This window comes from Diabrotica virgifera, chromosome 2 (genome assembly GCF_917563875.1).
Source record: "Diabrotica virgifera virgifera chromosome 2, PGI_DIABVI_V3a".
In the NCBI taxonomy this organism is placed as follows: domain Eukaryota; kingdom Metazoa; phylum Arthropoda; class Insecta; order Coleoptera; family Chrysomelidae; genus Diabrotica; species Diabrotica virgifera.
Genome location: NC_065444.1, coordinates 64,508,681 through 64,526,503, shown reverse-complemented (window position 1 = coordinate 64,526,503; position 17,823 = coordinate 64,508,681). Strand labels below are relative to the sequence as shown.

General features: G+C 30.2%; 1 protein-coding gene across 3 annotated transcripts in view; it reads right to left on the bottom strand.

Moving 5' to 3' along the window:
• LOC114330085 (b(0,+)-type amino acid transporter 1) overlaps positions 1–17,823 on the bottom strand; it is a 156,146-nt gene that overhangs the window by 115,522 nt on the left and 22,801 nt on the right. The window contains exon 1 of one of the 3 annotated variants that reach the window (XM_028279397.2): positions 12,630–12,821. The exons of the other annotated variants lie outside the window; for them this stretch is intronic. Within the exon in view, the coding sequence (XP_028135198.1) occupies positions 12,630–12,636 (7 nt within the window). The 5' untranslated portion in view covers positions 12,637–12,821. Of the gene's footprint in view, positions 1–12,629; positions 12,822–17,823 lie in introns of those variants that run through there. 3 annotated transcript variants of the gene reach the window in all.

The window sequence follows — 17,823 nt, the reverse complement described above, 5'->3', positions numbered from 1 at the left end:
GGAAAATGCGGGTTTTCCCAACAAAATCTTTAAATTTCAAATAAAGTTTTAGATAAGTAATTATCTACCAATAATTAAATACTCGGTGACATAAAAGCTTTCTTGGTTTAGATTATAGTTCCAGAAGCCGGTGAAAATTAAACTAATATTTTAGCAACAATTCAATTATTAATTAATAATTTACGGTCGAAATAATAACCAAAATAATTATGATACACTGATCAAACTTTGAAATCTTATAAAGATGAGATGCCTATTTAATATTTTGTCGACAAAATATAAATTTTTAATTTTTTTGAATGATCTTTAAATGTTTAAAAAAAATAGTTATAAACAAATTAACGTTTCTCAGAAAGTTTTTAGTATATTCTAATTAAAAAAAATAGGTAAAATGCGTAATTCAATGATCTTGAAAATGAATGCTTTAAAACTTTTTTGCAAGCATTTGCAAAAAAGTTATGAAACAGCAAAGTAAACATACGATTACTACGTTGTTTATAATTATTTTGAATTCTTTTAAAGCGTAAAAGTGAGTTTAAAGTACAAGCTAATTACTTACAAAAAATATCGATTATTAGTTTAATGGTTATATTTTAATTAAAGATTATAAATATTTTTTTTTTGTAATTTACACGCGCGAAAGTAGACTAATACAGTACTGTAGCTAAATTTTCACTCTAAGCGACGACCGTCGCGCGACGTAGAGTAGTATTTGTATGCTGCGTGTCAATCGCTTCGAGTGAACATTTTAGCTGCGGCTCTGTATCAAGCATACTTTCGCGCTAAAAATTACAAAAAAAACGTTTTTAATCTTTTAATAAAATATAACCATTGAACTAATGTTAAATATTTTTTGAGAGTAATTAATTTGTACCATAAACTCACTTTTAAGCTTTGAAATAATTAAAACAAATTATAACCAACGGAGTAGTCGTATGTTTACTTTGCTGTTTCATAACTTAAGCATTCATTTTCAAGACCTTTGAAATGCGCATTTTAAGTATTTTTTAAAATTATAATATAATAAACAATTTCTGAGAAATGTTAATTTGTTTATAACTATTTTTTTTAACATTTAAAGATTATGCAAAAAAATGAAAAATTTATATTTTGTCGACAAAATATTAAATAGGCATCACATCTTTATAATCTTTCTAAGTTTGATCAATGTCTCATGATTATTTTGGTTGTTATTGCGACTGTAAATTGTTAATTAACAATTGAATTGTTGCTAAAATATTCGTTTAATTTTCACCGGCTTCTGCAGTTATAATCTATACCAAGAAAGCTTTTATTTCACCAAGTTACTTAATTATTAATAAATAATTACGTGCCCAAAAATTTTATTTAAAAATTCGAGATTTTGTTGGGAAAACCCACATTTTCCGAGGAAAATTTTCGTCGGAGCAAATCGGGAAAAACATGTCTCTATGTAGAATCAAATTGGGGTGAATTTTTATTTGAGTGTTTTTGGCGTAAAGTTAAAATCTTCGGAGTTATAGACCAATAATTGAAAAAAACACGATTTGGGGGCGCCATTTTGTTAATAAAAAAAGTAGCACACTATCTGTGGACTTTGCATACCTATATTATTAATATATAGGATCATAATATTCGATTCCAGCAATGAAATTTCTGGTAAATAACCTTTCTTTGTACTTTACTAATTAGACCAGCGCATTATAACTATTTTTTTTTCAAAATTTAAAGATTATGCAATAAAACGAAAAATTCATATTTTGTCGACAAAATATTAAATAAGCATCTCATATTTATAATCTTTATAAGTTTGATCAATGAACCATGATTATTTTGGTTATTATTGCGATCGTAAATTGTTAATTAATAATTGAATTGTTGCTAAAATATTCGTTTAATTTTCACCGGCTTCTGCAGTTATAATCTATACCAAGAAAGATTTTATTTCACTAAGTTATTTAATTATTGATAAATAATTACGTGCCCAAAAAATTTATTTGAAAATTCGAGATTTTATTGGGAAAACCCACATTTTCCGAGGAAAATTTTCGTCGGAGCAAATCGGGAAAAACATGTCTCTATGTAGAATCAAATTGGGGTGAATTTTTATTTGAGTGTTTTTGGCGTAAAGTTAAAATCTTCGGAGTTATAGACCAATAATTGAAAAAAACATGATTTGGGGGCGCCATTTTGTTAATAAAAAAAGTAGCACACTATCTATGGACTTTGCATACCTATATTATTAATATATAGGATCATAATATTCGATTCCAGCAATTAAATTGCTGGTAAATAACCTTTCTTTGTACTTTACTAATTAGACCAGCGCATTATAACTATTTCTTTTTCAAAATTTAAAGATTATGCAAAAAAACGAAAAATTCATATTTTGTCGATAAAATATTAAATAAGCATCTCATATTTATAATATTTATAAGTTTGATCAATGAACCATGATTATTTTGGTTATTATTGCGATCGTAAATTGTTAATTAACAATTGAATTGTTGCTAAAATATTCGTTTAATTTTCACCGGCTTCTGGAATTACAATATATACCAAGAAAGCTTTGATGTCACTAAGGTATTTAATTATTGATTAATAATTACTTACCTAAAACTTTATTTGAAAATTAGAGATTTTGTTGGGAATACCCGCATTTTCCGAGGAAAATTTTCGTCGGAGCAAATCGGGAAAAACATATCTCTATGCAGAATTTAATTGCGGTAAATTTTTATTTGGGTGTTTTTGATGTAAAGCTAAAATCTTCGGAGTTATAGAGTAATAATTGAAAAAATACGATTTGTCTGCGCCATTTTGTTTATAAAAAAAGTAGCACACTATCTGCGGACTTTGCATACCTATATTATTAATATATAGGATCTTATAACTCGATTCCAGCAACAAAATTGTTGGTAAATAACTTTTCCATGAATTTTGCTAATTAGCCCAGAGTATTTAGGTATTCTCCTTTTCATGACCATTTTTCAGTGCGTCACAAATGATAGAAAAAAAGGTAAGTCCGTGATAATACACATTTATGACATTTATTCTAACATGACGTTTTAGTTAAATCTGACAGTTGTCACATTTTATTTTCAATTTGGAATAAAAACAAATCAATTGTGTCTATTGCATTTATAAAATGGTATTTTCTTTGATTTGTATAGTCATATAAATTGTACAGATTATATTGATAATATTATTATTTTATTTAATAAATAATTCTTTTTTGATTATGGCGCCATCTATCGACAACTAGAATAACTAGAATAAATGTTATAAATGTCTGTAATCAGCGACGTGCGTTTTTTTCTGTCACATACAATTTAATGCGTTAGAGAAAAATCGAAAAACTGTTACGCACTGAAAAATGGTCATGAAAAGGACTATATATGCAATTTGTGTGTACAGGTGAACCGAAATAGGAATATATTAGTGCAGTCTCTGAAGGTGGATATGAGTTACTACCTCCGATTTCGTTGAACCTCCATCGATTTGCATGAAAATTGGTGAGTGGTTAGAAAATATCTCAAGGAACAAAGGTGGCATGGTGCCAACTTGCGCTTTTACCCTGGGGTGGAGGCCACCTCTCCTCGGGGGTGAAAATTATTTTATTAAAAATAACCCCATAATTTGATAGAGGGACAAATTCTAAGCAAAATTTGTTCTATAAAGATAATAAAATAAATCAATACTTTTTGAGTTATTAAAGATCAAAGATTTTATTTTTTGGTGAGAAAAATGCATGTTTTTAACCGATTTTTCATAAATAACTCAAAAACTATAAGTTTTTGCAAAATAGTTATTATTACCAAAATTGAAGCTGATAAAAAATGAAATAAACTCTTTACTAGAAAAATCTTTGAATGTTAACTAAAGGTGAGTTACGCGTAATTGGATGTACCTATAGTTTTTTCGGCGAGTACCCAAATCTAAGTATTCAAGCTTAAATAACGGGAAGATGATGCATTTTATAACATTAACTTATTAAATATTTGGCAAAGTACTTAGAAATATCTATCAAATGAGCCCCCGAACAAGTTGATAGCATTAAAATTTGTTCACCAAAAATGTTTCAAAATTTATTTTTTTAAATTTTTTCCAAAAAAATGGTATTGTTTTTTTAATAACTCCGTTAATTTTTACGATATCATGTTCACCTAAAAACCATTTGAAAGTTAATTCCAAGGGCTATTAAACCACGTTTAATTTAATCTTTTAAACCACTTACTTTTTTAAAATAAAATGTTAAATGGCCCCGGATACATGGTTCTCGCAGCAAAATTTAAGCCTTAAACGTTTCTATCGCGGTTATTTTTTACCCTACAGAAGTTTTAAAAAAGATAAAATATTTGTTACAGAAAAAATTAAATTTGGTTATATATCATATTTTTTACGTATATTGAGTATTTTTGGAGTTATTATTAAAACAGAATGAAAATTACGATCATTTTAAAAATTCTGATTTTTTTTAAATTGTATCTTTTTTCCAAAATATGCATTCTAAACCGCTCAAAATTGTTGACATGATTACTTATACTAATATAAAGAAATTTTTGTAAGTATTACTATAAATTTTAGTTTTTGTGGAAATGGCGTATGTTTTATTTTTCACTTTTTCCTAAAAAATCGAAAGGATTCTCTTAATTTCATCGTAACTTGCTTAATTTTGATGCTATTAACTATTTCTGGAGCTCATTTGATATGTATTCCGAAGTACTTTGATAAGTGCTCAGCAGGTATAATTTATAAAATGCATCGTTATCCAGTTATTTAAACTCGAGTACTCGTCGAAAAAAATATATATGCAATTAAGTACCCATAACTCACTTCAAATTAACATTAGTTTAGTTCTTTAAGTGAGGAGTGTATTTAATTTTTTGTTATCTTCAATTTTGGTAATAATAACTTTTTTGTGAAAGCTTATAGTTTTTGAGTTACACGTGAAAAACAGCTTTAAAACATGCATTTTTCTACGAAAAAATAAAAATTTTGATCGTTAATAACTCAAAAAGTATTGACTTATATTAATACCTTTATATAGGTATCAAATTATGCTTAGAATTTGTCCCTCTATCGATTAATGGTATTATTTTTAGTAAAATAATTTTCACCCCCGAGAAGGAGTGGCATCCACCCCCAGGGTAAAAGCGCAAGTTGGCATCATGTCACCTTTGTTCCTTGAGGTATCCTGAACTACTCACCAATTTTCGTGAAAATCGATGGAGGTTCAACGAAATCGGAGGTGAAAACCTTCAGTGACTGCACTAGATGTGAACGTAGGTAGTACTCCAGAATACAAAGTAGGAGCAATACAAGAAATAAAACAAGACAATACAGAAGTCCTAGGAAAAGTGACATATGCATAGAGATAATCGAGTTTGGTGGAAATCAACTGCAAAGAAGGATATATCAAATACTAATAGTACAAGTTAGTATGGAAAAATAAAATAATTCTAGTTGATATGAGGCCCGCATATGCCCGCTGCATAAAAAAGGAGATACACTGAAGTCTGACAACTACATAGGTATAGCCTTACTAGATAGATACTGTATAGGTACAAAATTTTGAAAAGAATATTGAGAAATAGACTAAATAGCTATACGGAAATCCTATATGAGTATCAGGACGACTTTAGAAAGGACAGACCTATTATAGACCAAATTTTCTCCTTAACCTTTTCATTGCTGACGAAATATGCCTATCGCGAGCTGGGTGCTAAAGTCGAGGTGGTCCTGGAATTGCATTATCTATAATATGAATCTAAACGAACGTTATAAAAACACTTTTATCTGCATACTCAATAAAAAGATTACTTGTTTCAGTCAAATTCAAACAAATAGTAACCTCTAAACGAATGTTGTGCATATCTACATTATGACGCCTGAAGCCGTCATGGGCACTTGACAGTAGTAACGGTATGACGTTCGTAGGCGTCATCAGCATTCAAAGGCTAAAAGGAGATACAGACAACTTGTTATGAAGGTAAAATTCCTCTGCATGTTTGTAGGTTTTATACAAGCATGATAGAGTCAATATAGTCAACATATATTGAGCAATGGAACATTGGGGTATACATAAACAACTGATTAAGCTAGTAAAAATGACACTAAATAACTCCACCTGTCAAATGAGACGCTCAGAGCAACAGTGGCCTAACCCCAAAAACGAAGTTTTGAGATAAATGCAATCTTTGGATTCGTATTTTCATTATGCTGTACAAATTATGTAGCGCCATTTAGCCAAATATAGAGGTAGGTTGTGGAGACCCTTGTTAATCTGAAGATTTAATGTAGCTGCTTTTATTGATACATTAATCTAAAAATGCTCAATTTGTGGCTTAGGCCAATGTTGCTCTGAGCACATCAAATTGCTTGGCACGGTCACACTTCAGATCAATTTACGGTTGCAAAAGGCTTGAGACAGGGATACCTATTCTTTATCCACCACATTATTCAACTTAGTGTTAGAGACTGTAATCAGAAAATCCAGAATGAAGGTGGACGAAACAATCATGAAAAATGAGCACCAGTGCTTAGAATTTTCTGATGATCTAACGATCCTAGCTAGAACCGTGAAAGAATTAAGAAGAGTTGTGAAGGAAATTATTGAAGAAGCGCAGAAATTAGGATTGAACATAAATGAAAGATAAAACCAAATATATGATCATGGGAGGGTCAGAAAGAGAAAAGAAGAATACATTACTATAAGGTATGTGAGTGGTAAAAGCTATAGTTTTAAAAGGGTGGACAATTTTGAATACATCGGTGTACCTAGTATTCGATGAAAAGGGAAATGGGAGCTCAATGCCAGAATAGCAAAAGGGAATAAAAAATTAGGTAGTTTAAGAGCCCTAATGAGCTCAAAATACGTTTCTAGAAAAGGAAAACTCCAATATACAAAACATTAATTAGATCTACAGTAACATATGCCTGCGAGGCATGGACATTAAATAAGATGGAAGAGGATGGGAAAGGAAAATATTAAGAGACGTATTCAGAAGACGGAAGAGAGAAGTCGGGTGGGAGATAAGAACCAACAACGAATTAATGACTTTGTACAACGAACCTACCATCACCAGGTTCGTCAAGTTACCAAGAATCAGGTGCTTGTTAGGCGGTGATCTCCAATACACGCTGTACGTATTAGTCCAGAGTAATAAGGATTTTCTCGGGACACTTAAAGATCCAGGTAGCTGACTACTTTTTTGGTTATTGTAGACCTATAGGAAGAAAACCTACCTGGTTCCTGCCTAGAGTTCGCGTCCGTTTTTTAATTATTAACAATTTAGTGCAAAAATTGTGATTTTTTCGATTTTTTGCACTCCATTCAAAAGCTAAATAGTTGACATAAAATTACAAAATTCAGTTTTTTAGAACATTGAAAAACCTTCAAAATGCCGATTTTTGAAATTTAAAAAGTTAATTTGTTGCTACGCAAACTTCAAAATAAGTATAAATCGTAATTTGTTAATAACTTTTACTAAAACTACCTTAGAGTTCACCCAAAGTTGGGTATTGACGTACTTAACAAACCTTCAAAATTTGAGACCGATCCATTAATTAGTTTAAGAGTTATTCTATTTGTTTATCCCAGAGACCTTTATTTTGCAATAAGATAAGACAGAAAATAATGAAGATAGGGCAATTCTGAGTATGCCAAATGAAAGTAGAAGACTGATAGTATCAAAATGTATTAAAAAAGATAAAAAAAATAATTAACATAGTCAAAAATCCTAATGCCAAATTTTTGAAATTTTCTAGTTTATAATAGTCCATTCTTTCACGATTTTTGCTCTAAATTTTAAAGAACCGCTTGACATGAAATTTGGCATGCGTATAGCTTACATGTCAAAGAAAAAAGTGATATTGTGCCGATGTGTGCTTTTGCCCTGGGGGTGACTTTCACCCCCTCTTGGGGGTGAAAAAATATATGTCCAAAATAAGTCCGGAAATGGGTAAACTGACTAATTTTAAGTAACTTTTGTTCTATAGAGCTTTTTCGCCAAGTCAACACTTTTCGAGTTATTTGCGAGTGAATATGTTCACTTTTCAACAAAATAACCACATTTTTAGACGGCCTTTCGCAAATAACTCAAAAAGTAGGTATTTTGTCGAAAAAACGTTCTTAACAAAAATATAGCCTATAAAAAAGTACAAAAAATGGTGTACGCGTTAGGTCTTTGGATCTCGTAGAACCAGAGTTATAGCCAATGAAAATTAGATTCATATTCACCAAATTTCAAATAGAATATTTCGACGTGAAATATCCAAAAAATTAAGCACTTTTTGGAGAAAACCCATTATAACTTTTTTAAAGTGTTTATAAAAAAAGCTTTATTTCTGTTTTTACAAAAAGTATCTAGCATTAAATTTAAGTAAGTTACGCTCAAAATAAAGTTGGTCCCTTTTGTTTTGCAAAAAAAAATCGGGAAGACCAACCCCTAATTAGCAACTTAAATGAAATTAATCGTCACCGCTCCACAAATTATTTTACTTATGTTGTGTTTATATGATCTGTAAGTTTCATCGATTCAAAGTGCTTATTTTTAAAAAAATTTGGTTTCAAAGTAAAATTTTTAAATATTTAAATTTTGAAAAATATGCTTTTTTTCAAAATAACTTAAAAATTGTTAGAGATACCAAAAATCTCGAAAAACAAAAAAGTCAGATTTGCTTTTCTGAATATCATGTATTTTTTTGTTTTTCTGTTAGACAAAAATTTATTCTACATTTGTGATCAGTGACTCGTTCAACCCCTTTTAACTACAGCCCTTTCAATAATAAGGACTTTGAACCGATGAAACTTACAGATCATATAAACAATATATACACGAGTCAAGAAACTTGTGAAGTCGTAACGATTAAGTTCATTTAAGATACTAATTAGGGGGTGATTTTCTCGATTTTTTTACCAAAACCAAAAGGGACTACTTTATTTTGAGCGTAACTTGTTTAATTTTGATGCTAGAAATTTTTTTTATAAAACAAAAATGAAGCTTTTTTAAACACTTTAAATAATTTGTAATGAGTTTTCCCCGAAATGTGCTTCATTTTTGGTTATTTCACGTAAAATATTCCATTTGGAATTTGACAAATATGAACCTATTTTTCATTAGCTATAACTTTGCGTCTACTAGGTGTAGAGACGTGATTATTTTAAATTTTTTACAGGCTATATTTTTGCTAAGAATATTTTTTCGACAAAATACTTACTATTTGAGTTATTTGCGAAAAACCGTCTAAAAGCGTGGTTATTTTGTTGAAAAAATGAACATATTCACTGCCAAAAATCTCGAAAAGTATTGACTTAATGAACAAACTCTATAGGACAAAAGTTACTTAAAATTAGCCAGTTTATCCATTTCCTGACTTTCTTTGGACGAATATTTTTTCACCCCTAAGAGGGGGTGAAAATCACCACCAGGGCAAAAGCACATATCGGCACAATATCACTTTTTTTCTTTGACTTGTTAGCTATGTGTATGCCAAATTTCATGTCAATCCAAGCGGTTCTTTAAAATTTAGAGGTTTTGCAATATTTTACCGTTAAAAAACGGACTATAAACATTTAGAATAACTTTAAAAATGTTGTCCGTAGAAACAATCTTTTAATATATTCGAAAAGATAGTATGTTAACACGAATTTTCAAATAAAAAATTTAGCCTGGGTTCATTTGGGACAAAGTTAGCCATATGTTTTTTTTAATTCACAGCTAATTTGTCTATAATAATTAAGGAATCTCATTAATGCCATTTTAAAGAATGGGATTTGTATTTTTTCTTAAACAATTTGCACACACATTGTACCTTCACAGCACCCTCTACGATTTTTCAAAAATGTAGTTCAAACGAATATAATTTTCTGAATCTCCGGATCAACTCAATGGATTTTGATCTTTCTTTTTTTAATTTGTATGTAGTTTCTACGTACATTACAATTATTCAATTTGTTTATAAATTTATTAATTAATAAACAGTCTAATTTGTTTAAACAATTCTTGAATCATTAATCTTTAATCCTAGCATCATTAATGATCATAGAAAAAGTTAAAGTACACTTTAATAAATAAACGATTTTTATTAGATAATTATTTATTGAAGATAATTTATTTATTAAAATATACCTTAACTTTTTCTATGATTAATAACGATAGTATGATTAACATCATGGATTTTTGGGAAAAATTATTTTTTCAAAAATTGTTTAAACAAATTAGACTGTTTATTAATTAATAAATGTCTAGACAAATTGCATATTTGTAATGTATAGAAAAATTACATACAAATTAAAAAAATAACGATCAAAATATATTCAGTAGATCCCGAGATATAGAAAATGATAGTAGTTTTAAGTTACCTTTTTTTAGTTTTTGAACTCATGCATTTGTCGGCTCCCAGCTCCCCCTTCACTTACCACGACTAGTCACTAATTCGTGTAAAATACCAGCTTTTCTAATATGTAAAATGATTTTTTCTACGGACAATATTTTCAAAGTTATTCTAATTGTTTATAAACTACAAAATTTCACTAATTTGGCATTAGGATTTTTGACTATATTAGATAATTTTTCATCTTTTTTTAGTACATTTGGTTTTCTACTATCATTTGGCATACGCAGAATTGCCCTATCTTCATTATTTTGTCTTATGTTATTTTTGCAAAATAAAGGTCTCTATGATAAACAATTAGAATAACTCTTAAACTAATTAATGGATCGGTCTCAAATTTTGTGGGTTTGTTAAGTACTCCAATACCCAACTTTGGGTGAAACACTAAAGCTCTAAAGTAGTTTTAGTAAAAGTTATTAACAAATAACGACTTTCACTTATTTTGCAGTTTGCGTAGCAACATATTAACTTTTTAACTTTCGAAAATCGGCATTTTGAAGGTTTTTTATTGTTCTAAAAAATTAAATTTTGTCAACTATTTAGCTTTTGAATGGAGTGCAAAAAATCGAAAAAATCGCGATTTTTGCACTAAATTGTTAATAATTAAAAAACGGACGCGAACTCTAGGCAGGAAACAGGTAGGTTTTCATCCTATAGGTATACAATAACTAAAAAAGTAATCAGCTACCTGGATCTTTGAGTGTCCCCCGAACATGGTCTATTTCTAGCTTATTACCCTGGAGTATAACCTACCACGTCTATTGGAGACAACCGACTAAAGGCGGGTTCTCATTAGTCAACCTCATTGATCAATAGCGCTGATTCTATGCAACTGAACATAGAATTCAAATTCACACTATTTCAAGGATATTTAATTCGGTCTACAAAGTGCTAACTTTAATAATGGCTGTAAAGAAGAAAATTGTGCATGCTGGCGTTCACATTTTGTGTGAATATTTAAAAAACGTAATTAAAAATAGGAAAACAAGAACATCTCTGACTGTCTTTTGCAACGGAAATACCTCTTAAACGTTTTGTTTTGGCCAATTCGCTTGGCCGAACCAAAACAATTTAGGTTTATGGTTTATACAGATCATCTGTTCCTGTACCACTTTTATTTGCTTTTAATATTTTATTCAGTTAATTTATTTTTAATCTTGTTTAGAGTCAGGGTTTCTATTTCCATTCCAAAACGATTTATCATAGCTTTTTTCCCGCTTTATTAAATTTTTATATTGTTCACTCCTAATATTCCACAGCACTCCTCTTTCTGGTATAATTCTAGAAAATTGCAGATATAGTTGTCTTTCCATTTAAAATTTGACATTTTTCACGAAATTATAATATATCTACGGTTTTCACAAAGAATTTAACCTCATCTCATATGCTTACTATATATTTAACTCCACAAAATACAAGTCAATGCAACTGAACGCTAGTTCTCATTGTCAAGCACTGTTCTATTTGATAGAATCATTTCCATGGATCTATCAAAAGTAGGAAGGCTTTTCACTTTTATTGAAATACCATATGATAGAACAATATCGCTGAATCGACGTTCATATAAATCTATTTTTCTTCTACAGTATATAATCAAGGATATTGATCAATGAGATTGACTAATGAGAACCCGCCTTAAGGCGGTGGTCACTTCAATTCACCCCGTAATTTGAATTTGTTTTAGAATTAGGTACTCTATTTTAAATTTTCAACTATTTTCGATTGTAAGATAGTTTTTGTCCTTCAAAGTTTATTAAAAGTAAAGAAAATGAACAATTTTCCTACGGCGTGACGCTGTACGCAGCCTACAGCGTCTATTGGAGACCACCGGCTTACATGTAGAAACAATAGCAGTGAGTAGAATGCCAAAACTACTTATCAGAAAACTAATCGGTCCTAAAAGAAGAAGTAGATCTTAAGCACATGAAGGTGCGGGACTGGAAAAGAAAAGCACGAAATAGAGATTGTTCATCATGTCCTTCAGAGTAGTTATAAGAACATTTGTTTTGTAATTAATTAATCTAATGATTATGTTTTATAAAAATACCCCAGGTCTTTACGGCCTGTTGTACGTATAAATCAATAAACACACAATGACTAAATTTGGTTTCGATGTTTATTTGATTACGCAAAACGAAAGCTAAGTATATTCTATATTAATTTCATTTATTAATAAACTGTTTTCGAGTATTCGAGTGCGTGTTGCATCAACATCCGAAACAATTAGATATAAAAAACTAGCCTAATAAACTCACCAGACATGCTACTAACATCTAAATGACATAATTTGGACACACGAAAATGGTTCGTCGAACAAGGTTACAATTTTGATTCCAACTGTCGCTTTTGCATTCCTATCAAACACTTCAATAAAAGTAATCAAAGCCGATCACAGATTACGCATATGTGGGCTCTTGTAGATTCTTAGATAGGCAAAGATAAAAACGGTACTACTGTGAGATAGTGTGAGAAGAAGCCTAGATGGAGGGAAAGTAATTTAGACGTTTATTACCGTCAATTACATGATAAAGAGTCGAGTGGCATGTTTAAATTTAAGTAATTCTTTTGTTTACTTACCGTATAAAAACTATTTGGCTTGTTTACACAGCACTTTGGTTCAAGTTTTGTAGTTTGTTTAAAAACAAAAATAAAGACGTGTCGAAAATGCATAAATCTAATTTGTAGTTGCTTATGCAGTTGTAAAAAATTGATTTGTCGCTTCACTGGGCTTTGTTCGTTAACTACTGTTCGTTATATAAGCAAAAAAATTTAGGATCAATCACCAAAATTGAGAAAAAAATTGTTTTCTCAAATACACTTATTAGCCCGATCAAAGAACAATCTGACCCCCAAAAAAAAATAAAGGAGAGATGAAAATTTGGGGATAGGTAGTTGAAATTGTCTATTATTATATAAGAAAAAGTTTACAATTCTACATCCCCTCCATTTTACAAAAATATATTTTTGTAAAGAATATTTTTGTAAAATGGAGGGGAAATACGCCCCTCTCGAAGGTGAAAAATATACATTCAAAGTAATTAATTGGATAAAATGACTAATTCTAAGCAACTTTTGTTCTATAGAGTTTTTTCCCTAAGTCAATACTTTTCGAGTTATTTGCAAGTGAATACGTTCATTTTTAACAGAAAAAAAACATGTTTTTGGATGGTTTTTCGGAGATAACTCAAAAAGTAAGTATTTCAGCAAAAAAATATTCTTAGCAAAATACAGCTTATAAAAAACTGAAAAAAATGGTGTATGCTTGAGGTCTGTAGACCCAGCAGAAGCAGAGTTGTATCTAATGAAAAGTAGGTTCTTCTTCGTCAAATTCAAAATCGAATATTTCAACGTGAAATAACGCAAAAACGGAGCACTTTTCGGGAAAAATTCATTTCAAATTTTTTAAAGTGTTTAAAAAAAGGTTTATTTTTGTTTCTTAAAAAAACTTGTAACATTAAAAGTATGTGAGTTACGCTCAAAATATTGTTGTTCCCTTTTATTTTTTGGTAAAAAAATCACGAAAATCACCCCCTAATTAGCATTACAAATAAATTTTATCATTACCACTTCACAAGTTACTTTACTTATGTATTATTTATATGATCTGTAAGTTTCATCGGTTCAAAGTGCTTATTTTTGAAAAAGCGGTAGTTAAAATGGCGTGAATGAGTAACTAATCACGAGTTTAGGCAAATTTTGGACAGCTATAGCATAACCAATTTTTGTCTAACAAGAAAACAAAAGAGCAAAAATATTCAGAAAAGCAAAACGTACATTTTATTACTCTTTAAGATTTTTGGTATTACTAATAATTGTTAAGTTAATTCCATGAACAATTCTATTTTTTTTTTCAAAATTAAAAAAATGTTTTATTTTAAACCCTATTTTTTTTTAATGATCACTTTGAACCAATGAAACTTATAGATAATATAAATAATACATAAGTAAAGTAACTTGCGAAGCGGTAACGATTAATTTTATTTGGGAAGCTAATTATAGGGGGTGATTTTCGCGATTTTTGTACCAAAAAATAAAAGGGACCAACAAGATTTTGAACGTAACTCACTTATTTTTAATGTCAGAAGTTTTTTTAAAAGACAAAAATAAACCTTTTTTAAGGTACTATTACACTTTAGAAGACCAAAAATAATCATATTTTTCAAGAATTATTTTCTCAGAACCTTTATTAAAAATGAAAATAAAACTCTTTACATATTAATATCTAACTCTTAGAGAGTACAAAAATATACCTTTTTTCATTTATGCACGTACGATATTATTATAGAGGGCGCAAAAGTCGAGGGTCGAAAAATGATGGTGGAGAGTTAATCTCAGGATTGGGATATCTGAAACAAAAAAATCGTACTGCATTTGAAAAAGGAAGGTTTCTTACGTGACAATTTACCACAATTTGTCCAAAAAATAGAAAATAAATATTTTTTAACCATGAAAAACTGAAAGAAAACGGGCGATTTTTTCACAAAAATTTTTCAAATTTCCGTAAAATCTTTGTTTTGCGGAGTTTTTCACTAACGGTGGTAAATTGTCACGTAAGGAACCTTCATTTTGCATATTCAGTACGATTTTTTTTGTTTCAAATATCCCAACCCAACCCTGAGATTAACTGTCTGCCATCGGAACTACTTTTTTTCGAGGCCTCGACTTTGGCGCCCTTTACAATATTAGTGTACGTGCATAAATGAAAAAAAAATATATATTTTTTGTATTCTCTAAGAGTTAGATATTAATATGTAAAAAGTTTTATGTTCATTTTTAATAAAGTTTCTGAGAAAAAAAAAAAAAAATGCTTATTTTTGGTCTTCTAAAGTGTACTAGTATCTACACTTTAAAAAAGTTGTCATGAATTTTCCCCGAAAAGTGCTCTGTTTTTTTTGGTTATTTCACATTGAAATATTCGATTTGGAATTTGACGAGGAAGAACCTACTTTTCATTAGCTACAACTCTGCTTGTACTGGGTCTGCAGACCTTACGCGTACACCATTTTTTTCAGTTTTTTATAAGCTATATTTTTAGTAAAAATATTTTTTCGCTAGAATACTTACTTTTTGAGTTATCGGCGAAAAACCGTCCAAAAACATGTTTTTTTTTGTTAAAAATGAACATACTCACTCGCAAATAACTTGAAAAGTATTGACTTAGTGAAACAACTCTATAGAACAAAAGTTGCTTAGAATTAGTCATGTTATCCAATTCCGGGCCTATTTTAAACGTATATTTTTTCACTCCCGAGAAAATATTTTTCACAATGTATTTCCAAATTTTTGTAAAATAGAGGGGATGTAGAATTGTAAACTTTTTCTTAATATAATAATAGACAATTTCAACTACCTATTTCCAAATTTTCATCCATCCTTTATTTTTTTGGAGGTTTTCGTAAAATTTTGTGTTCCCTGATCGGGCTATATGTGCAAAATATTCGATCCATGACATCTCTCTATTGTCTTTCCTCCTTATTGAGTATTGAGCTCTTGTGTTTCTTAGCGAAAAGTGAAAGATGGCTGATTGGCTCGGTCAGCGCATCCTCTTCTGTTTTTTTTTTTTTCGAAACAATTATTTTCCATTCCTCTCTATTTCTCGCTCTCCGTTTAACTTCTCTCCATCTCAGGCCAATTCTTTCATGATCTCTTGATACAGTTCTTCTCCGCAGTGGCGGACGGTCAGGGTCGGCAGTGCCGACCCACACATTTATAGATATAATTTTTTTTAATATTTGTATCTGTGAAGTAAAAAAAATCTGTCAGATAATACAGACTAAATTTTATTCATGGGTTTTAAAAGGATTTGATCAATCCGAACGTTAAAAGTGATCCCTGCGCATAACAGGACTTCTCAAAAAATGAATGATCCGAGCCATTCATCCGACTTTTCGGCTAGCCGTACCCAACGCTTGATGACACGTAAAACTCAACGACATAACAAGTCGATGAGCAAGCGAAAGCGAACATACATACATTCTCTCCGTGGGCATTGGACTGGGGACGACTGGGGTTTAAGCGGCCAAGTACGGCACATTTAAATCTGCCGGTCGGTGTTTCATTTGGAGCATCGCATCGGCAGAAATTGTCAAAAATAATCACGCGGTTTTACGTCGTTTGATATTGTAATTTTTTTAAGTTGTCAGGAATTATCATTTAGTGGACATGATGGATCGAAGCATTTGTTAAAAATCAAAGTAATTATAGAGAATTAATAAAATTGTTTTAGAAATATTTACTTTCTGATTCGAAGTGTATTCGTAATACAGAATGAATTAATACATAATATAATCAAATAGTTACATTTTGAATAACGTTATTGAATCTGAGATTTAGAAAACCATTTGCTTTTCGCTGGAAGTAGATGAAACTTCTGATTATCATGTCATTCACAATTAACAATTATATTGTTGTTCGATACGCGTTACGTGGTAATATTTATGAGAGGTTTTTAGGTTTTAGAGACGTGCGTAAAAGCAATAAGGCAGAATATATTTTTGGTGTTTTAAAGAACAGATTAAAATTTTTTGATATCAAAAATAAATTGGTAGGGCAAACTGGGACAATCTTATGACGGCGTTGCTGTGATGTGTGGTGAATTGAATGGTCTCCAAGTAAAAGTTAAAACTATTGCATCACAAGCTTTATTTACTCACTATGAACTATGATGCGCATATAATGAATTTATTTTTGCATGATAAGTGTAAAAAAATAAAGAATATCGTCTTTTCTTGCCAGTTTAGCTCACCTAAACGGGTTACTGCTTTAGAACAAAATTGTTTCGAAAAAACAGCGAACAGTTTGTCAGAAGCGATGAAATTTTAAATCTCGGTTAGTTTTATCTAAGCAGATTATCTCTAGTAGTTTTAGTATCTGTAGCAGGTTTTCGTAACAGCTTTTGAAAGTTTTTGATTTTATTATCGAAGGCGGCGATTTTGAAAGCGGCGATACCTCGATCCGTGAAGCAATCGGTTTGAGAACTTTATTAAATGATTACTCTTCTAATATTCTTTTAAATATTTTTAAGACAGAGTTGGCCCAAGATATTTATTGTTGTTCAAAATCAGTCAACTGACATTATTAATTCCAAAAATAGAATACGAAAGCTGATGCAAAATCTCAGATATTTCCGTAATGATAGTAGTTTTCAATATATACGCAGTGACGTTTTGGATTCGCTTGATATTTCCGAACCATCCCAAAAAAGACACTGACATGATACATATCTCGAAAAACGAGTAGGTATATCTTGAAATTTTGGATACCTACTATTATATGCAAATAGATAGTCGTTTTTCGAATTTTGAAGATTTGCAAATTTTTGACCTCTTTTACGATTCAAAATTTAAAAGTACCCTTTGCCAAAGAATTTCCAAGATATTTATTATTACAAGTTAGGTACTTAAAAATTATGCCGATCCAAATATTTTCAGAAAGTGAGATAAGTTACAA